We start from the raw sequence: 23,574 nt of genomic DNA, 5'->3' as shown, positions 1-23,574 counted from the left end.
AATAGAGATTAATTTTCTCAACTGTTCATTCAAAAATGTGTCCAAGCTGCTTCTCTCACTGCACTTTATTTCAGAGTGGCTTTCTTGACTCTGGCTAGTTATTGCCTCATAAATCCATAAAAGTCATACAATCACTTCCCTAATTTGTTCTACTCATCGTTACTGCTCTGTATACCCAGACAGCCTTAGGAATTTAGCCACACAACTAAGTGTTTGGACATAAGGTAGTCAAATAGGAAGAAGGGACGTGCCACCCCATTTGTTTGTAGACTGGATATTAGAAAAAAAAATATGCAGGTGCCCAACCAGCAACTAAAAGCAAAGACTTCAAAACTGAAGTGTTCACTTTTAAGAGTTCTGCTGGCCTATGCTACCTGTTTCTTGTTTTTGTTTTTTATTTTTTTTGCCTAAAAAGAAACACTCTTTTAGCTCCTCCTTATCTCATCCTCCAAGAATCTTTGGAATAGAAAAGATTCATCCCTAAACACTCACGTTTTGTTTTAATTTGGGCTCCCCAGGTGGTGCTAGTGGTAAAGGCTTGCCTGTCAATGCAGGGGAAGAGACTCAGGTTCAGTCCCTGGGTTGGGAAGATCCCCTGGAGGAGGGCATGGCAACCCACTCCAGTATGCTTGCCTGGAGAATCCCACAGACAGAGGAGCCTGGCGGGTATGGTCCATAGGGTTGCGAAGAGTCAGACACGACTGAAGTGACTTCGCATAGCAGCATGTTTCCCACCACAAGAATGGCAGTTGCTCACTCTTAAAACCTTATAAAAGTGACTCTAAAAGTATATCATTTTTTCATAGAAGCATTAGTAAAAATTAAACTTGGATGTGAGACCATTGGGAATATGAAACAAGATAGATAACAGAACAGTTCCTAGTTGAGACAGTCACCTTGGATCCACTGCAAGGTAATGAAGTTGGTCAGTGGGATGGGAAACAGTCAGGAGAAGAAAGGCTGGGCTTTCCTGGTGGCTCATCAGTAAAGAATCTGCCTGCCAATGAAGAAGACACGGGTTCAATCCTTGGGTTGGGAAGATCCCCTGGCGAAGGAAATGGCAACCCACTCCAGTAATCTTGGCTCTGGGAAATCCCCTGGACAGATGAGCCTGATGGGCTATAGTCCATGGGGTCACAAAGAGCTGGACACAATTAAGCAACTAAACAACAACTTAATGATGCTTTCAAATTGTGGTGCTGGAGAAGACTCTTTCCAGTCCCTTGGACTGCAAGGAGATCAAATCAGTCAGTCCTAAAGGAAATCAACCCTGAATATTAATTGGAAGGACTGATGTTAAAGCTGAAGCTCCAATACTTTGGCCACCTCACGTGATGAGTCAAATCACTGGAAAGGATCCCGATGTTAGGAAAGACTGAAGGCAACAGGAGAAGGGGATGGCAGAGGATGAGATGGCTGGATAGCATCATTGTCTCAATGGACATGAATTTGAACAACCTTTGGGAGATAGTGGAGGACAGAGGAGTCTGGCATGCTGCATTCCTTGTGGTCGCAAAGAGTGAGACAGGACTTAGTGATTAAATAGCAACAGGGAGAAGAAAGAGAAAACCATAAGAGTGCTTGAAGATTTTGTAAGTGCTTAGAGATAAGTCTTCATTATCAATGAAGGTATGAAGTAACTTGGGGAAGCTGGGGATCCTAACCTGATGTTCATACCCTGTTTTTACAAACCACACCATAAACTGCTATTTTGCCCTTTTTTTTTTTCCCCAAAAAAGTTTTCTTTTCCTGCTTCTGTTCAAAGTTTCTAGTGATAATACTTTTGATAAAATGTTTCTTTCTAAAATTTTACAAAGACAGAGATGACATTATTCCCCAAGCGATATACCTATATACATCTTTCTGGACATTTCTGGTTCTTTCAATTTCTCCAGGAATTATTTCCAGACAAGGCAACAGAGATTGGCTATTCACCAAGTTCGTTTAGCTTTTCATCTGAGCCCACAGCTATATTTCTCTCTCTCCCTTGCAGTTAGGTGTGAAAATGTGACTTGACACTTGCCAAAGAAATGTGGTCAGAAATGATATAAACCATAAAATCTTGTACTTCTAGTGCTGGCCAAAAAAAATCCTCCCACCTGACTGTCCAATCTCTTTCTTTATTTCTCTTGTCCAATGGCTTCATGCCTACATGCAGGGTAACATCAGAATACACATGTGAAAGATGGTAGAGTCTTTGTGAGTCTGGATTCCTGCAAGAAGCTGCGCTCTTTATCATGTGTAAGAAATCAATGTCTATTGTGGTAAGCCACTAACATCTCCGAGTTTGTCTGCTAAAACAGCTAAAGTTATTCTAAAACAGATGGTATCCAGAAATAGACCAAAAGAAAGAATAATCTTGCAAAAGTATATTGTCGATATTTTTGCATGCCTTTTCCTCTACCTTCTTCTCCTCCTCTTTCTTTTTTCACTTTAACGCCTTTATTTATCTCACTTTGGGGATTTCTTTATCTATTATCTCTGCGACTTCCAGAATTTCAAAGTTCTGCTCAATCTGGCACTAAGTCTATGTAAACAGTATCAGAGGAAGCAGGGAAACAAATTGCCACTGCACTGATGTTCCCTCTTCAAACATGGCAGCTTGAACCACTCAAAACAGAAGACATGAAAAACACTGGGGAAATCTATTCTATGTAAGGATTACAGTTGTGTCTCTTTTTCTACCTTTTGTTCCAGGAGACAAGGTCCGAAAATGAACTACCCATCTGTGACAGCCTATGGTCATTCTACTATAACTCTGTTTCCAAACAGCCATTAAAAACAAATTAATTCTCCAGGTTTGCTTTGATCGCTTATCTGGTTTGTTATGGTGACTACATCTGAACTTATCAAGCCATCCCAGTATTTTGTAGGGATATTGTTTCCTACAAAATAAGTGCTTTGCTTCCCTCCAACAACAGTGGCATCTTACTGTTATAGAAAAAGTAATCGCAACCACACAGTCAAAAGCACACTCTTTGAGCCCAAATAGAAATAAAAAATATTTTGATAATTAATCAAGAATATAACAAAAGCAATTAAAGGAATGTTTGCTGAGAAACTCCATTACAATTTTATATTAAGGAAACGGCAATCCACTCCAGCACTCTTGCCTGGAAAATCCCATGGACAGAGGAGCCTGATAGGCTACAGTCCATGGGGTCGCAACGAGTCGGACACGACTAAGCGACTTCACTTCACTTTTCTCAACTCAGGAGCCAAAGCTCATGTCTTCAACAATTTACTTCTGTTAGATGAGAATCAGATGATTTATAAGTGTGTTTTGAGTCAATAGCTGTATGAAAGATCACATACGAGATGTAAGATCTACAGGTAGCTAAGAAAAGCTTAAAATAAACCTTAGATAATAGGAGATGATAGGATAAAACAAAGAAGATACTTGCAAGGAAGGCAGAAACACTTAAGGTCTACTTGCCTAAAAAACAACCTGTAGAAATATGGGGATGAGGGGGTGTGGGCTTTGAAGAGAAATAAACCTGGGTTCAAATTCTGATTTTGCTTCCTACTAGATGTGAATCCTTGGGCTAGATTTATTTGACATGCCTCACCCTCTGTTTCCTCCTCTGTAAAATGGGTGGGTATAATATGTCTCTAGTTTACCGGGCTGGTATGGGAATTAGTAGGTAAAGTCACACATATTAGGTAGTTATTATAAGCTGCAGTTATGGATGTATCTGGAAAAGATTTACCGTTGACCTAGAAGTCATATTGGTTTTTTTCCAAAATGAAGTAAAGATATCAGAGTTTCTCATCTAAAAGTTCTACAGAGATTTCTTTTCCTAATTCATCCACCACATTGGCAGAAATAGCACTGTAAGCTTAACTTGGCTAAAGTTTGCTTCATTCATCTGTCAACAAGATTCCGGGCTTCAAATCAATTGTTGACAATTGTTGAAGGTGGACAGAACAGAACAGGTGTTGTATTTCACACCTCGGAGGGTTCTACTCTACTAACAATAACATATCTTTGTCAGTCAGGCACAATTATAGCACTCGATAAACTGATACAAATGAAAAAGCCAGTTAAAACAGGTCTCCTGACTCTGTTCTGGCCACTGTTATAGGACTTGTTTGATTCTGTTACATGTGAAGCAGAGTGGCATCTCCTTTGGGGACAAAAGGACACAGAGAGGGCATCTCCCAGTGACTCCAAAAAGTCAAAACCAGCGCACAATTTGCCACACTTAAAAATGCTGAAGTTATTTTGTACATTTTGATCATACTCTTTGCTTATTGAAACATAAATGTGTTTTTGAGATATCCAAAATAGAAGGTATAATTTCATGCCATCTGGAATCAGGTAACACAGCGGTCAGACAAATCATTCTACCAAATACATTTGTAAAATCCAAGCTAGGTACTCCAAGTATTTGCATGGATTTCTTTAGAGCAGTGTTTTAACACATATTACTTTTATAAGAAAGAATATAGAAAAAAGCACCTGATATTCACATAAAATAAATTACATACATTATCATAAAGTTGTTCCACTGCAGCTATTTATAGCAAAGATTCCTGCGGTAGCAATATCTTTTTATCAAAATGGATAAGGCTGAGTAAAAAGCTGAACAACTTCCGAAAGAGTATGTCGATATGCGGGATCTATTTCAAGTTTTATTTTAAGTTTTAAATTATAAACAATCTTATTATGCAAGATATAGAAACTGACAGAAGTAACACTCCAGCCACAAATAATTCTACTGTGATATTGCCAAGTTTTCCAAATATATCAAATAAATATGTTACTGTAAGGTTTTCTAAATTAAATTCTATTATTAAGTGTTTTTCCCTCCTCAGTCTTGAGAGTATTACTGCAGGAGGGTGATCAAAAAAGGTGACTCTCAGTGACAAAAGAGATCTATCTGCTATTGTCCCTTGGTGAAAACCAATTTTCCATTTATTTGTTTGTTTTGATGAGGGCCCCAATGCTGTCTTTTGCACCAGTGATCACATATAACAAAGTGAATGATAAGAAAATACACATCAGGACACAAAGTTACACTTCAGTCTTTCTGTACATGTGAAATTATAGGACCACAGAAGTTCACAGTTAGATGGAAGTTGGAAGGATTTATTGGATACTTGACATAGATTCTATGCCATGCATTGTCCATCAGAAACAAGGTTATTTAATTTTCAGACTACTTTTGTGTGTTACATTTAATTTACAGAGTGGCGGCATGGCAATTATCATTAAAATCGCTGCATAAGCCTCGATATTTTATCCATTTTGCATTTATTGAGATAAATATTTTGTGTTAAACAGAATTAGGGAAATAAAATTTCTAGAAATAAAATTACAGAAACTTTAAAATTTCACTTTATCGAAAAGAAATGGAAGGAAAAATACACATAAAATTAAAATGCTCAAAATAGGAGGAGTATGGTCACTGCAAGTTCCAATTGTCAATAATTGGATACTGAATCTAAAAAAATATAAAATTGATCATTCTGTTTAATCATAATAACATCACTGTTTATCCATTTTTATTCAGATTCAAGAAATATTTTACAAAGCCACCTAAAGCAAAATTTGATGAAAAGCAAGTACTTCTTAAAAATCATGTATGGGGGTTTGGAAGACTTGAGGATTTCACCCATAAGGGCTCCAGGAGTATGGGGTCCCAAATACTTACTACAATACAAGTACTGTGCTTGCTTCTACAGTAAGACTCCATCCTATCAGGAAAGGTAGCACAATGAATAAACATTTTTCTTTCTTTTTTTCATGAGCAATGGTTTTTTTTAATCTTAACTGTAAGCAACTTGAGCTAGTTTTTAGTCAGCATAAGAACTCACAATTATACCTTATTTCTTTGATTCGATGCAATTTGCTAAACACATTATAGACATTATAACTTCTTTAAAATGCAGCTGAGAGGCCATAGTATTAATGCGTGTTCTGTTGATTAGCCATTTTACATTTTTATCATGCTTTTATTACATGTAATTATTTATATCAAGAAATATGACTTGGTGTTAAATCGTTATGTTGTATCCCTGAAACTAATAATATTGTAAATTAACTATACTTCAATAAAAAAAGAATTATGATTTGGCCCATAGCCTGCCAAAGCTGTGTAACAATGACCCATGTTATAATATATTCATGATTTCGAGGAAGAAAGATAATATGGTAAGCAGAAAGTATTTAGAATCAGACATATCTAACTGAATTCACACTTTGCAAATCCTCTTTATCTGTACATGCGTGCCTGCCAAGTTGCTTCAGTCGTGTCCTACTCTTTGCAACCCCATGGACTGTAGCCCATCAGGCTCCTCTGTCCATGGGATTCTCCAGCAAGAATACTGGAGTGGGCTGCCATGCCCTCCTGCAGGGAATCTTCCCCAAACAGGGATCCAATTCGCATCTCTTATGGTTTGTGTGTTGGCAGGCAGTTTCCTTACCACCAGCACCACTTGGGAGGCCCAATTGATAATTAACCTCCATGAGCCTCACTTTCCTTGTTGAAAAATGGTAATGTTTAGGGATATTAATGATAATGGGAATGGTAATATCAGAGACAAAATATACGTTATGTGAAATGCCTAGAATATTGCCTGCCCATATACAGGGGCTTAAAACACTCTAGTCCTCTTTTTAAATATACAATTTAAAAAGCTAAAATCAATTGAAATCTTTTAGAGTAGAGAGCCTACACTAATGGGAAGCCCCCCAAAAGAGCAGGAGCCACATGGCTATCTAAATTTGTGAAGGACCAAAGAGGAAATTCTAGCATCCTGAATGTCATCATAAGGCAGAGATGAAATAGAACTACCTCTGGCCTACCTAATATGTACATCCACAAAAAGAAGCCTTGAACACTCTATTCTGGATGTAATCTCCAAGGTTTCCTTTGAGTGGTAGTGGTTTGTTTCTAGTTTAAAAGACAGAGGTTTAAATATGAAGCCAAAGACCTGGGGCATGCCATCTGCCTAGCATTAAGCAAGAGCTGAAAGTCAGTTACAGAAAAAAAAAGTCATTTCTAAGATGATTTATGTTCCATCCTTGAACATGGCAGGAAGACTGCAAAAGATATTTGGAAGCCAATGCTTCCTCTGAATCAAGTAAACGAGTATATTGTAAGCCCCTCTCCCTGGACCAAGCTGGCCTGTGCGGGAAGTTGCCAACACAGAGTCTGTGAACCCTGGAGCACACTGGCTTCTTGGGATGAGAAAACAAGGCCAATGATCACTGCTACTGTGAACGTACAGCTCCCAGTACAGCACTGGGGTCAGACGACAGATATCCAGGATATTATTCAAAAACACATCTACCTCAAAGCTGACAAGATAATCTGTTCCTGTGAGTGCAAAGCAGACTGGAATGCTGTAGCTATGACCCTACTCAAGGAAAGAAAAAAGAAAGTGCAACTCTCCCAGGGGCCCCAACTCAAGCTCTTTATGCAGGCAATACTCCAAGGGACTTCAAAGGGAGTGTTGCCTATGGAGTGAGCCTGGACCAAGCCCTCTGGGGGTATCACTTCCGTGATCATGTTGCCATCTACATTTCGTGTGCTGGCAAATGTAAATATTTCAGATACAGGCTTAAATGAATGAAAGAACTGTGAAAGAGCTTGGGGGATTGCTCGCAAAGAAACCTCAGGATTCCAGGAAAAACATTTAATATCAGGAGATTCATAAGTTATTCCAAAATTACCAAGAGAATAATTGGTTTGTGATTATATTAAAAATAAAGATTTAATTGACGTATACTGCCCTCTAACACATCATATGATCACACAATAGTATACTTAAAAAAATAATTTCCCAAAGTTAAATACTAAAGGTCAGCAACATTTTTCTAATTGAAATGCAGATTATACTTTGATATTTTAACAAAGTTTTAACATACGTGATCCTGATTAACGCAGAAGAGCCAAAAGTCAGCAAATATACTTACAGGAGGACCTATGATCGGAGGAGAGTGGAGAGAATAAGAAAAAGAGAAGTAAATTAGTGAATATGCCAAAAAGTAAGATGAAATAAAACATGAAAGCATCATCATAATCATCAACATAATCCACGAGACACAGAAGTCACTCAAGAATTCAGTGATTCTTAGTCATTTTTTGATCATGGACCTACAAGACCATATCAGAAAAATACATTTACATCTATGTGCACACAAAATTTTATGTAAAGTTTCAAGGAGTATTCAGATTCCCTGAGGCCCATTTATGAATTACTGAGAGGTTCATGTATTTTAAGCAAAGACTGTCTAATTTATATATCCAAAATTTAGATAATATGAATCAGGAGGGTCTTTAGTCTTCCTGATTGTAAACAATTGATGTCCAATTTTCTTGAGTTTGGTAAAATGGCTAAATCAAAAATGTACCATTATTTTTTTTTTAAGAATCTTTACCATTCAGTAGTATTTTCAATCTGTAAAAGACTAAGTCCTGATGTTTATATGTTTCTTTAAAAGTGTGTATCTCATCAAAATACAGGCAAAGTCTAAGAAAATTTCAGTATTTCACACACCATATGCTCAATTAAAGCACCAGTTCTCAGTAGTCAGAAAGTTGGGAACTGATTTTCATATTTTCTGTAAAATTGCCTAAGTATAACTTTTTACTTTTTTCCCCTTAATCATCTTTCTTTCTTTTGACACAAAGATCAATTCAGTGATTATTTGGGTCCACCAATGTTTTATCATTTTTTTCCTTGAAAACAAATTTATAAAGCATCCTCTGTTATAAACCTTCAAATTCATGAAGGGGATATCTATATAACTTTCCAATTATTTAGAGTGAATGAGCTATAAAGATAACTTTTGAGAATTTCTTTAAAGGAATTAAGCAGATACTTTTTCATAAAACCTTTTGACTTTGACATAATTTTTCCAAGAGGGAGCAGATGAGACAAAAACCCAATCTGCTGTCTTATCTTTTTGATGTGTTAGTATTTCCACTGTTTTAACCCTTAGTGGATTGTTTTTAATGCTAATAAATACTTGTAGGTAGAAAATATTGAAAAATAACATTTCTTACTAAAATCAGACCTTTAATTACCTTCCTCTTATCTTTCAAGAAAGAACTGATGCCCTGTTAAGACTTCACATTTACATTTACATTTTTGGAGTCTTAGACTTTATAAAAGTATTAATAATACTGTAACTGAACACACCCACTTGAATATCTTGGTTTCAAAAAATAGTTTTTATTTGACTTTGCATATAGGGATTTGGCCTGAAACCAAAAGAAAAAAGAAAAACACTGAAATGGGTATCAGGACAATTGGTTGTGCTTCAAGTTCTGCTCATTAAAAAAAAAAAAAAAAAAAACTGCATGGGCTTTGCTAAACCACCCGATGGCTCTGGGCCACCATTTCCTCAACTAGAAAATGAAAACTCTGGACTGATTACTAAGACGCCTGTCATCACTAAAATGCTATGGCTATACAAGAGGAATAAAACTTCTCAAGTTTTGAAAAGAATGAGAATAGAAGCACGACAAAATTTTGCCAGTTGGATAAAATAATAATAATCTTTCCAAGACATATGCCCTGGTGTCCCAAGGCGGAGGTTTCTGCAGAGAACCTGCCCTGACTGACCACCTGTGTAGATGGAAAGCAGGTGATGCTGTCACACTGTGTGTGGCTAAGAAATTCTCCACTGTACACTGAAAGGGCAGATTTAGCCTAAAGAAGCCAAAATAGGGTGCCAGGGGTTATTAAACTGTAGTAACATTTTGCAAACCTCTCCTTCCTACAGCTTGATGCAAATGAGATAAAAAAATTCTAGATGTAGCAGAGAAGATTTAACATCACACACACACACACACACACACACACACACACACACACACACACAGACGCATGGATACAACACCCAACAAAACAATACAATCACTAATTAGGAGGAACAGATGTGGGACCCTAACCAGGATATGAATGACACAGGACAGCTGAAAGAGAGACTTACCAGATTCTCCTCTTCGGCCCCTCTTACCTCGTTTCCCTGGAGGACCTGAAAGACAAAGAACAATTTTTGGAATTTTTTATTCCAAAATGGCTAGTAAATGATTACTATATATTTTATCACTGTTTCGACTAACATGAAAAGGACCAGAGATTTGTAAAGGCTAACTTTGTCTCTGGTGTTCCAGCGTAATCTATTTAGCTGCATTTAATTATAAAAGCTGTCCTAGACCTCTAACCAACGACATGTTACTTAGAAACACTAAAGATTCAGAATTTTTGTTCATCCTGCCTAGATATCATCAGTAAGAAAGGGTTTATAAGGAAACTGGTGGTGCTGAGAGTTCATGTCTCTTAGGAAAATTTCTTTTCTGAAGATTTCAGTATATTAATAATTAAAAGCACTAAATAAAAGTGATTACAGTTTCTCTTCAGTCACGTTCATCAGACTTCTTTTGAAAATATTTAGTTGGCAGTTAGTTAAATGTATGTACTAGTAACATAAATAATTTCTACAAATATTTCTATTTTATTAAACATTATTATTTTATTTTATTTATTATTAAATGTGAGTTTTTATAGATTGGAATTTCTCTAATAACACACTGACTTAAAATCAGAATGCTTTTAATTGGAAAGCCTTTAGGGAGGAGCTATCGGTCTCATTTTTCTGAAGGGCTAGCTCATTCAATAAGTGTTTAGTCTTTATGATGATCTCATTTCAAAAGCGGAGGAAAAAACTCTTTTTCTTCAGTGAATTGCCTATGAAGACCACCAAGCTAGTATGTGTCAGACTTGCACATGTTTCTAGATATTCATGGATTTCAAGCCATTGCTCTCAATTATATAATTTCTGCCCTCATTTCCTTGGTTAGGAACAGCTCCCACTGAATTATGATCCCAGCAGATAGAAGAGAATAATCAGCTCACAATGAGAATCGATATCTTACTATATTTGCTGGGAGGAAGAAGCCAAGGAAAACACAGAACTGCCTGGTTTTGAAGAACAAGTTGCAAAGGCGGATCAATGACTTCTGAACTCTAAGTTCAAGGCACAGAAGCCCAGGCCTTGCACCCAGGTGACTCTTAACTGGAATCTGGAGCCACCGACTTCCACATGGAGACACCATCACAGGAAATGAAGATATCAGTGGGCCAGATCAGTTTCCCAGCAAGCCCTTAGACAGAGTAAGTCTGCCTACCTGTGCTTTCTAAGAGGTTTAAAAACCAATCAAACAATAAGATCAATTGAAAATATTAGGAGAAGCAGTTTTGAAGAAGAATTCAAATTTGAACTGGCATTTGAAATTTCAGACTTCATTCTATATTCTGGAATAAAGAGAGATTTTCATCAGACTCAAGGTATCTTTGGCCAGATGGGGAGCATGAGGAGAAACATAAAAATAGGTAAATAAACCCAGGGAATCCTAATAGGTATGAAAAATATACATTTATATACATACTCAAAAACACACATATTCATCAGTTCAGTCGCTCAGTCGTGTCCGACTCTTTGCGACCCCATGAATCGCAGCACGCCAGGCCTCCCTGTCCATCACCAACTCCCGGAGTTCACTCAGACTCACGTTGACTAATTCTGATATATAATATACAATGTCCTTTGGATTAGGAATCAGTATTTTTATATTACAAAATAAAGCAAGAAGTGTTTAGCATCTACTAGATACTTATGTTGTCTGTGATCTGCATAGTTAGGACTATAGGTCCTCATGTATTAGATGGATATCTGTTCTGAAGAAACAAAGAAGTTGAAAAGACTAAAATACCATGCATGAAAAATCCATTAGTAGTATGTTGTAAAGATGGCACATGAGTTTATGCTCTGATTTGTTCCTTCTACTCTAAACATAGTCAATTATAAAAAGCAAAAAACATTTAGAAGTATTTGTATTTGAAAAAGTCAGGCAAGTCTGCAGGCCAGAAATAGACCAGAAATGTAAAGTGGAGAGCAGAGATAAAGCGTGAACCTGCTTGGCCCTAGTTCTAGGGGTAGAATCGGTGCCCATGGGTTCTATCCCTGAAGAATAAATGCTCAAAACTTTCTCATCAGAGCCAGACTCACTTTTTGAAGCTGGGGGCTGATAAATGCTGAAGAGAAGCTGAAAAAGACCTAGATCTCTGGAATATAGATATACTCTCTCAATTGGAAAGTGAAGTAAGCCTCTGTTGGTTTGATACATAATTCTGTGATATTCCCAACATAAATCTGGGACAGGAGTCCGGAAACACCATTTTAAAACAAACCTGCTTTAGAAAGCTGGGAGGTCAGGTAAAGACAAACATAAAATGATTAGGTAAGAAAGGGTGAATACAGAGCAAAGAAAGGCAGACACACACACAGAGAAAACTATATACCCACAGATACACTCAAAACCTCCAACATAAAAAGAGCATAGAAATCAAAGTTCCAAAACATATGAAGAAATCTAATGCTAAGAAAGGTAGCATTCAAGATCACGGATTTGTTTCAGGTAAAATTAATTAATTTGAAGAAAGCATCAGACAAAGATTAGTATGTTAATTGTACTTTAAGAGATAAATGAAATAACATCCATTAAAGAGCAAGGGATTTTAAAAATAAACAAGGAAAAAAGGAACACGTGGATTTGAAAGAAAATCCTTTAGAAACCTTGAAAATGGTCACTGAAATTTAAATAAAAAAGATAAATCTGTTAAATGCTAGCCTGGATATGGTTGAAGAAGGAATAGATTTGGAAGATGTAGAATGTGGCCCCCAGAGACAGATCCAGTATCTATGTCTCTAACTATCCACTGTGGTCTGAATGTAAGCGTATCATGCAAATTCACAGGTGGAGATTCTAACCCCCAAAGATGGTGATATTAGGAGTGAGGTCTTTTGGAGGTGTTTAATCATGAAGCTGGAGCCCTCATGAATGGAACTTATATAAAGACCCCAAAGAGATCCCTAGTCCCTTCCACTATGTGAGGACACAGTGAAAAGTCGCCAGCTACGAACCTGGAAAAGGGCCCTCATCTGAAGGTGGCCACGCTGGCACCTTGATCTTAGACGTCCCCGCCTCCAAAACATGAGAAATAAATTTCTGTCATTTACAAGCTACCCATCTGCGGTATTTTATTATAGTAGCCCAAACAGAATATGACTCTGTCATCTATCTATCTAGCTCGCTAGCTACTTACCTATCTATCCATCCATTCATCCATCCATCTATCTATTGTTGCTGCTGTTGTTCAGTCACTAAGTCTTGTCTGACTCTTTCATGACCCCATGGACTATAGCCTGCCAGGATCCTCTGTCCATGGGATTCTCCAGGCAAGAATACTGGAGTGGGGTGCCATTGCCTCCTCCAGGGGAATCTTCCTGATCCAGGGATCAAACCTGTGTCTCCTGCATTGGCAGGCAGGACCTTTACCATTTAGTCACCAGGGAAGCCTCATCTATCCATGCTATAAGGAAAAATTTTACTTATAAGAGAACTCAAAAGAAGTGATAGGGAAGCCTTTGTTTAAGAGATAATATTTGAGACTATTCCAGAATTGAAAAAGGGAGATCTAAGATAGAACTTACACTCAAGTGGCAAGTAAAAATAAACCACACAAACACAAAGAAGGAGAAACTTAGAAACATTCTAGGATAAAGAAAAAAATGTTAAGAACTACCAGAGAGAAGATACCATGGGAGATACTTAAATTGATTGCTGTCTTATCCATAACAAAGGTGCCAGAAGGGCCCAGACCTGATTTTTATGAAAAGTTTTTGGAGCCTATAATTATATCTGTTTATTGGAATTACTTTATCACTTTCTTCTTATATTTTTCTCTTAAATATTAATATAATATATCAAGTAAAAATAATAATTATATAAATGTCCAATAATAATTTGAAATTAACTTTTAAAAATAATTTTTAAAATATCAGATTATAAAAGAATGATCAAAGAAGCAATATATTTGAAGAAATCAAGCAACAAAGTTAAGGGGACTCCTTGGCAGTTCAGTGGTTAGGACTCAGTGTTTTCATAGTCATGGGCCTGGGTTCTCTCCTGGTTGGAGAACTAAGATACCACAATCCATGTCAGGGAAAAAAAAAGAACATGTTTGCCTTACATACTTACTTTGAAGGCTTACAGAAATGCACCAAATACTGTGGGAAAGTTGCTTATTATTTTGAGAGTTGCGAAAAAAATAAAGTCTAAGGAAACTGGGAAGATATTTGGCAAGACAGATACCTATTGACTATGACAAGGTTTTCCAAAGAGTTTCATAATATTTGAGAGAAAAAATGAAGCTAAACTAAGTTATGAGAAATGAGAATCTAAACCCTATTGGATTTACAAAGAAAATACTAGATTTGAGAAGAGCATGTTATAACCGTTGTAAGAAGCAGAAGACTGGAATGAGCACTATACTAATACATGATACAAAACACACAGTGACACCTAGAGATCTTGCAGACAAAGAAAATAAACAGGGGTTTTTAAGAAGTCTACCGTGCAGATCACTTGATATCACTTTTGAATTTAAAGCAAAATTAATTAAAAATGATATGCATGGAATGAACTTGACAATGGACGGCTGGCAGATCACCAGAGTGAAAAAATTAGGAAAGACAAATGATAGATGCTTCCCAGACCAGACCGATGTTAACAATAGTTGAAAAAGATAATGACCATTCCTATTCCAAACTGAGTGATGAAGGGTCAGCCAGGCATGAGCTGTAAGAACAAATATAGAAGCTGGAACCTGACTCTTATTCACTGAATTTGGCCAGATCCTTGCAGCACAAATTCTGAGTGAATTTTCTCAGCAGAAAAACATGACTCTACAAAAGAAGCTGGTTCAAGAACATGAATAGGAAGAGGAAAAGCAGAAGCTATCAGCAACAGAGGAAGTAAAAACCTACAGACAATTTATGAAATAAAGAGTAAATTATAGAAAACAGAGGGAGGTGATAAAACCAGACTGTTCTTCATAATAAGAAAATTCATGGCAACTGATACTGTGCATGCTTCACAAAGAGTTTTTCTTGAGAGATGGTACCAAGACTGTCAGTCTGAGACAGAAATGAGTAAAAATGAGCCATAATGGCAATGTTTTACAGACCAGTGTTGACAGCTTCAACTGCAGACAGATCAAGGTCATCAAATCACATCACAGCAAGGTGTCTTAAGCCAATCCAGTTCTTCTGGCTCACAACTAATATTGTTGGAGCCCTCTACTCCTCAGTAATGATGTACCTACCTGTGATAAGACTATTCTCTAAGGTTAGAGATGTATCTAGAAATAAACATATGCCTGTATATGGGTCTTCCAATGGTCTTGAGGGTGGGTGGTTATTAAAGGTATCCAGATACCCATTTCTGGTTTAGCACATAAATTAGTAAATCCTGTCAATTCTCTTATGACATGGGTTGTTTTCTCTTCTCCACTCCTAGTTCAGTTCAGTTCAGTCACTCAGTCATGTTCGACTTTCCGACCCCATGAATCGCGCACGCCAGGCCTCCCTGTCCATCACCAACTCCCAGAGTTCACTCAAACTCACATTCATCGAGTCGGCGATACCATCCAGCCATCTCATCCTCTGTCGTCCCCTTCTCCTCCTGCCCTCAATCCCTCCCAGCATCAGAGTCTTTTCCAATGAGTCAACTCTTTGCATGAGGTGGCAAAAGTATTAGAGTTTCAGCTTTAGCATCAGTCCTTCCAATGAACACCCAGGACTGATCTCCATTAGAATGGACTGGTTGGATCTCCTTGCACTCCTAGTTGAACTGAAAGACAGGTACTTTAAGGAAAGATTTTTTTTAACGGGAATTCTCTTTGTATTAAAAAATATTTTTACTGCTAATAAACGTTTGCAATTAAACACAGGGGAAGCATTCAAGAAAAGTTTCAGGATTCATAATTGGCTTGGTATTTTGTTTTAACCTCTGGCTTTCTATTTCAACACATATTTCTGCTGTGTGTGCTTTTCAGGGAGACGAAAAGGTGGATAGAAACAAAGGGAAGAAATCGACTAAAATGGATTAAAGACTTAAACATAAAAGCTAAAACTGTAAAACTCCTAGTAGAAAATACAGTGGAAAAGATTCTTGACATTGGCCATGCACTGATTTTTTGGATATGACACAAAAAGTACAAGCAATAAAAGCAAACAAAACAAAACAAAACAAATAAAACCAGGATTCAGTTCAGTCAGTTCAGTTCAGTCGCTCAGTCCTGTCCGACTCTTTGCGACCTCATGAATCACAGCACGCCAGGCCTCCCTGTCCATCACCATCTCCCAAGTTCACTCAGACTCACGTCCATCGAGTCCGTGATGCCATCCAGCCATCTCATCCTCGGTCGTCCCCTTCTCCTCCTGCCCCCAGTCCCTCCCAGCATCAGAGTCTTTTCCAATGAGTCAACTCTTCACATGAGGTGGCCAAAGTACTGGAGTTTCAGCTTTAGCATCATTCCTTCCAAAGAAATCCCAGGGCTGATCTCCTTCAGAATGGACTGCTTGGATCTTCTTGCAGTCCAAGGGATTCTCAAGAGTCTTCTCCAACACCATGGTTCAAACGCATCAATTCTTTGGCACTCAGCCTTCTTCACAGTCAAATTCTCACATCCATACATGACCACAGGAAAACCATAGCCTTGACTAGACCGACCTTAGTCAGCAAAGTAATGTCTCTGCTTTTGAATATACTGTGTAGGTTGGTCATAACTTTCCTTCCAAGGAGTAAGCGTCTTTTAATTTCATGGCTGCAGTCACCATCTGCAGTGATTTTGGAGCCCAAAACAATAAAGTCTGACACTGTTTCTACTGTTTCCCCATCTATTTCCCATGAAGTGATGGGACCAGATGCCATGATCTTCGTTTTCTGAATGTGGAGCTTTAAGCCAACTTTTTCACTCTCCTCTTTCACTTTCATCAAGAGGCTTTTTAGCTCTTCACTTTCTGCCATAAGGGTGGTGTCATCTGCATATCTGAGACTATTGATATTTCTCCCGGCAATCTTGATTCCAGCTGTGTTTCTTCAAGTCCAGCGTTTCTCATGATGTACTCTGCATAGAAGTTAAATAAGCAGGGTGACAATATACAGCCTTGACGTACTCCGTCTCCTATTTGGAACCAATCTATTGTTCCATGTCCAGTTCTAACTGTTCCCTCTTGACCTACATACAGATTTCTCAAGAGGCAGGTCAAGGTGGGCTGGTATTCCCATCTCTTTTAGAATTTTCCACAGTTTATTGTGATCCACACAGTCAAAGGATTTGGCATAGTCAAGAAAGCAGAAATAGATGTTTTTCTGGAACTCTCTTGCTTTTTCCATGGTCCAGCAGATGTTGGCAATTTGATCTCTGGTTCCTCTGCCTTTTCTAAAACCAGCTTGAACATCAGGGAGTTCATGGTTCACGTATTGCTGAAGCCTGGCTTGGAGAATTTTGAGCATTACCTGACTAGCATGTGAGATGAGCGCAATTGTGCAGTAGTTTGAGCATTCTTTGGCATTGCCTTTCTTTGGGATTGGAATGAAAACTGACTTTTTCCAGTCCTGTGGCCACTGCTGAGTTTTCCAAATTTGCTGGCATACTGAGTGTAGCACTTTCACAGCATCATCTTTTAGGATTTGAAAGAGCTCAACTGGAATTCCATCACCTCCACTAGCTTTGTTCGTAGTGATGCTTTCTAAGGCCCACTTGACTTCACATTCCAAGATGTCTGGCTCTAGATTAGTGATCACATCTTCATGATTATCTGGGTCGTGAAGATCTTTTTTGTACAGTTCTTCCGTGTATTCTTGCCACCTCTTCTTAATATCCTCTGCTTCTGTTAGGTCCAGACCATTTCTGTCCTTTATCGAGCCCGTCTTTGCATGAAATGTTCCCTTGGTATCTCTGATTTTCTTGAAGAGATCTCTATTCTTTCCCATTCTGTTGTTTTCCTCTATTTCTTTGCACTGATCACTGAAGAAGGCTTTCTTATCTCTTCTTGTTATTCTCTGGAACTCTGCATTCAGATGCTTATATTTTTCCTTTTCTCTTTTGCTTTTTGCTTCTCTTCTTTTCACAGCTATTTGTAAGGCCTCCCCAGATAGCCATTTTGCTTCTTTGCATTTCTTTTCCATGGGGATGGTCTTGATCCCTGTCTCCTGTACAATGTCACGAACCTCAGTCCATAGTTCATCAGGCACTCTCTCTATCAGATCTAGTCCCTTAAATCTATTTCTCACTTCCACTGTATAATCATAAGGGATTTGATTTAGGTCATACCTGAATGGTCTAGCGGTTTTCCCTACTTTCTTCAATTTCAGTCTGAATTTGGCAATAAGGAGTTCATGATCTGAGCCACAGTCAGCTCCTGGTCTTGTTTTTGTTGACTGTATAGAGCTTCTCCATCTTTGGATGCAAAGAATATAAACAATCTGATTTTGGTGTTGATCATCTGGTGATGTCCATGTGTCGAGTCTTCTCTTGTGTTGTTGGAAGAGGGTGTTTGCTACGACCAGTGCATTTTCTTGGCAAAACCCTATTAGCCTTTGCCCTGCTTCATTCCACATTCCAAGGCCAAATTTGCCTGTTACTCCAGGTGTTTCTTGACTTCCTACTTGTGCATTCCAGTCCCCTAGAATGAAAAGGACATCTTTTTGCGTGTTAGTTCTAAAAGGTCTTGTAGGTCTTCATAAAACCGTTCAACTTCAGTTTCTTCAGCGTTACTGGTTGGGGCATAGACTTGGATAACTGTGATATTGAATGGTTTGCCTTGGAGACGAACAGAGATCATTCTTTTGTTTTTGAGACTGCATCCAAGTACTGCATTTCAGACTCTTTTGTTGACCATGATGGCTACTCCATTTCCTCTGAGGGATTCCTGCCCACAGTAGTAGATGTAATGGTCATCTGAGTTAAATTCACCCATTCCAGGATTACCAAACTGAAAAATCTCTACTACAGAATAGAAGAAAATATTTCCAAGTCATGGATATGATAAGGGGTTAATATCCCAAATATGTAATGGACTCCTACAAGTCAATAGCAAAAAGCCAAATTATCCAATTTTTAAAAATGGGCAAAGGGTCGGAATAGACATTTTTCCAAAGAAGACATACAAATGGCCAGCATAGATTTGAAAGGGTGCTCAACATCACTAATTATCAGATAAATGCAATTGAAACCACAAGGAAGTATTACCTCACACCTGTTAGTCAAGGGGAAAAGAGGATGAGTGTTGGAGATGGTATACAGAAGAGGACCCTGTTGCACTATTGGCGGGAATGTAAACTGATGCAACCGCTACAGAAAACATGGAGATTTCTCAAAAAATTAAAACTAGAACTACCATATGATCCAGAAGTCCCACTTGTGGGTATTTACCCAAAGAAGTTGAAATCAGTATCTCAAAAAGATACCTGTACTCCCACACCCATTGCAACATTTTCCACAACAGCCAAGATATGGAAACAAATGTCTATTGACAGATGAATGATGGAAAAAGAAAATGTGTGGTATATATCATATATATATATATATATATGTATATATACATGCAATGGAAAATTCAAGAAGGAAATTCTGGCATTTGCAGCAACATGGATAGATCTGAAGTATACTCTGCTAAGTGAAATAAGCCAGAAACAGGAAAACAAAGACTGTACAATCTCATTTATGTGTAGAATCAAAAACAGTCAAACTCACAGAAGCAGAGAGTAGTGGTTGTTGCCAGGGCATAGAGAAAAGGAGAGATTATGGTTAAGGAGTACACAGTTTTAATTGTGCCAGATAAATAAATTCTGGAGATCTACCATACAACATGGTGCCTATAGCTAATAATTCATTGCTAAAATTTGCTGAGAGGGTACATCTTATGTTATGTTCTTACCACAAAACAATAATAATAATGGTGAAGGTTATGGGAGATGATGGATTGTCTATGACTTTATGATGGTCATGGTTTCACAGATGTATGCTTATTCCGAGCTCATCGACTTCTTCACATTATATGTACAGCTTTTTACATGTCGCTCATACTTCAACAAAAGTTTTTTCTTTAAAAAAAGAAAGAAGGCAAAGGCTCTTGCTTTTAGTGACTGTGCTTAGGTCTGTTGTCATTAAAACCTGAAGATGGGGAGAATAATAGACATCTCTTTATAAAAATGACCTAATGGTCACTAATGGCCCGAGTCATTAGGGAATTAATTCTTGACTGAATTTCCGTGAAGGTGGGTAATACATGCACAAACTAATGGCTCAATAAATACTAGCCCCCGCTTTTGCTTCATTTATATTCTCTTTGTATATTTAGTCATAAAGCGATCATAATATATTTGAGTATTTGATAAAAAACACCAATTATATGTGTGAATGAAACTGTGACAGATTAACATTACCTTCCATACATAGTAGGTATATTGTCAAAGTGGCAATTTAGTATAATAAAAAGAATATGAAACAGAGTTAAAAGACATAGGTTTTCAGCAATGTGTAAATTGAGCTAACTTCCAATTAACCTCTTTGATTTTGGTGTGTCAAAAATATCTGGTAAACATTTATATGATTATCTTGAGGGTGAAAACTAAACGGCTTTCTACATTATGTTAACCGCCTTCTTTATTTTTCATTATTGCAGCAAAACTTATAAGCTATTTCTGTGCTAATGTTACTGTCACACTGTCTATAAAAATAGCAAGACTTCTAAACAATTCTACCTATTTAGTAAAAAGCTAAAACTTCTTAGAAGTTTCATCTCTAGAAACACGGAGATTCTTTAAGGACATCAGAGAAAGTACCATAAAGTACTTCATGGCTGTCCCTTGATATCCACAGGGGAATCACTTCCAGGATCCCCCTCAGATACTAAAATCTTCGAATGCTCAATTTCCTACCTGAAACAGTGTAGCATTTGCAAATAATCTGTGCATATTCTCCTGCATAATGTAAATCATCTCTAGATCACTTTCAGTACGTAATAAATACAATTAAATGCTATGTAAATAGTCACTGGTGTGCAATAACTTCAAGTTCTGCTTTGGGGAACTTTCTAGAAATTTTTTTTCTCATCTTTTCCATCCACAGTTGGTTGAATCCACAGAACCCACAGATACAAAGGACCAACTGTACCCTTATCCTAATTCTGAAGACAGAAAAATAGAAATGTAAGGCAAAGGAAATAGCAAGCACCAGGGCTTGTGGGTAAGCAGGGAACCATTGAGTAAGAAGCAATTAGCAGATGGAGAAGCCCTAAGGGCAGATAAATGCTGGGGTAAGGAGGCCTAGAGAAGAAATGAGCGCAAGGCTAGGATGCCCCTCCATCTCAGTCCCAGGGAATGGCCTCCAACAGCTGCAAAGGCTCCCAGGGAGGGAGGAACCCATCCAGACACAGAAGAGACAGTGGATCATCCTTTCTGAACGGTCCATCCTCCCCCATCGTCCAGCTACTTTCAGAAGTCTAAACCAGGTTTACCTTCAGATCTTCCAGATTAGCCTCACAGGGAGGCACAGTTGAATTTCAGGACTTCCCCAAAGTCCTCTCACCTGCTCACTTGTTTAATGCCTGAGATTCTTTCACCATAGACCAAAGCTCTGCATTCCACAATTAGACCTAAAGGCTTAAACAGCAAATGCCTAGTAGAAGTCGAATATTAGCTAAAATGTATTTTCTCCATACTCATAGGATGTGTGTCCTAAAACAACCCCAGGAGGTGATTCAGCCCAAAAGTTTTCACCCTGTGCTTCGCACTGACTACCAGAGTAGCTCCAGTTTGCATACTGAACTGCAACCATTTGTTGGCTTAACCAGTTTGTTGGCTCAATGGGTTTATAAATCAGAATTCGGCAAAAATGAAGGCCAGGAGAGGTGGGTGAAAACAAGCTGCAGAAGGTCCCACACAGCTCCCTAATGGCAGACTCGGTGCTCTTTGACTCACCGTGTTGTCTCTCCTTTTTGAACTCACACTGCATTCGAGTTCCCCAGAGACTGGACATAACCAGGGCAAACGTTCCAAACTGCTTCATTTGACCAGTGAAAGTGTTAGTTGCTTAGTCGTGTCGGACACTTTGCAATCCCATGGACTGTAGCCCACCAGGCTCCTCTGTCCATGGAATTCTCTAGACAAGAATACCAGAATGGATCGCCATGCCCTTCTCCAGAGGATCTGTCGGACCCAGATGGAACCTAGTGCTTCTGTATTGCAGGCAGATTCTTAACCATTTGAGCTACCAGAGAAGACACCCATTTGATCAAGAGCCTACTTCATATTCTTATAACAGGGCTACTTAGGCAGATGTGTTATTACTTGTTACTGCCTCCCGAGACTATGAGCTCTTGAGGGTTGGGATTCCTTTACATCCTTACATCTACAGCAACTGGCACACCACTTATTCCTTGACAAACCTTTAAAGAAATTCTGCCCAAGGGCTACTTGATGCATGCCAATGCTATTTCACACCATGTTAATTTTTCAAAGAAATAATTTTTCTTATTCAGGAGATTTACCTCCCAAAGTATTTTAAATCAGCCTGTACTTCACTGTACATAACACAGGCTTGTTCATTTTAAATATATTTTATGTATGTTTTTATTACAAATTTCCTCAAGTTTCTTATCTCTGTGGAATGTCAGCTTATAAAAGAAAGTTAATCATAATAAATAATAGGTAATAATTTAGGTTTATAATAGCCAAGCTCCATAACTCTCACTACAGAGTATTTTCTAGATATACAGTATTTATTTTAAAAGCAATGAATTTAATTGAAAAGTTGTTAAAGTATTTTCTCTGTTTTTAAACAACACAGGAGACATATTACCAAATGTTTCAGGGATTCTATTCTTCAAGTTATCAGAGTAATAAAAAATGAATAGTTTCTTAGCAAAAATAGTTCATTAGTATTTTAGTTATAAACAGTAAGCATGAAGTTGCAAAATTTTAATTTCATACCCTTACCAGGCCAAATCACAATTTTAATAGACTGTGGTGGTGGTTTAGTCACTAAGTCATAGCCAGCTCTTTGAGATCCCCATGGACTGTAGCCCACCAGACTCCTCTGTCCATGGGATTTCCCAGGCAAGAATACTGGAGTGGGTTGCCATTTCCTTCTCCAGGATATCCTCCTGACTCAAGGATAGAACTGGAGTCTCCTACTTGGCAGGCAGATTTTTTTTATCACTGAGCCACCTGGGAAGCCCTTTAATGGACTATGAGTATCTAAAATGTACTAGCACCCTAAGATTAATAATTAAGGTTGCTTTGTCAAAATCTATAGGGGATTTAAACAAACCAAATAAAAACACCAAATCTTTAATTTTGTGACTATTCCTTTCATAAACATGCTTATCAAGCTTTCATACCAATAACTTTTTGACAATTCCAAGTAAAGCTTATGAAACAGAAAGTTTACACCAAAAATGTCTCCAATTAATGAGGATAAAACTGTAGGACACATGGAAGATACAAAAAGAGAAAAATGGCTAGTAAGTTTGAGCACATTATAGTGTACACATTAGGCCGCCTACAGACCACTGGGTGGATGCGTATGTGTGCCCTGGTTTAAATGTAAATTGCAGTAAGTGCATACCTTCTTTCATTGTGCTTTGTTTTGTTCTTCACACATACTATGATTTTTGTTTTGTTTTTACAGATTAAAGGTTTT

At 37.9% G+C, this 23,574-nt stretch overlaps 1 protein-coding gene across 1 annotated transcript in view; it reads right to left on the bottom strand.

Moving 5' to 3' along the window:
- COL25A1 (collagen type XXV alpha 1 chain) overlaps window positions 1–23,574 on the bottom strand; it is a 497,004-nt gene that overhangs the window by 225,501 nt on the left and 247,929 nt on the right. Inside the window, exons 3-4 of the mRNA XM_060416804.1 lie at window positions 9,950–9,994; window positions 7,925–7,932 (exon numbers count right to left, since the gene is read on the bottom strand). Of these exons, the coding sequence (XP_060272787.1) occupies window positions 7,925–7,932; window positions 9,950–9,994 (53 nt within the window). The remainder of the gene's footprint in view (window positions 1–7,924; window positions 7,933–9,949; window positions 9,995–23,574) is intronic.

This window comes from Ovis aries, chromosome 6 (assembly GCF_016772045.2).
Source record: "Ovis aries strain OAR_USU_Benz2616 breed Rambouillet chromosome 6, ARS-UI_Ramb_v3.0, whole genome shotgun sequence".
Taxonomy (NCBI): domain Eukaryota; kingdom Metazoa; phylum Chordata; class Mammalia; order Artiodactyla; family Bovidae; genus Ovis; species Ovis aries.
Note: the sequence above shows the minus strand (reverse complement) of the source record. Positions and strands in the feature narration are given on the sequence as shown.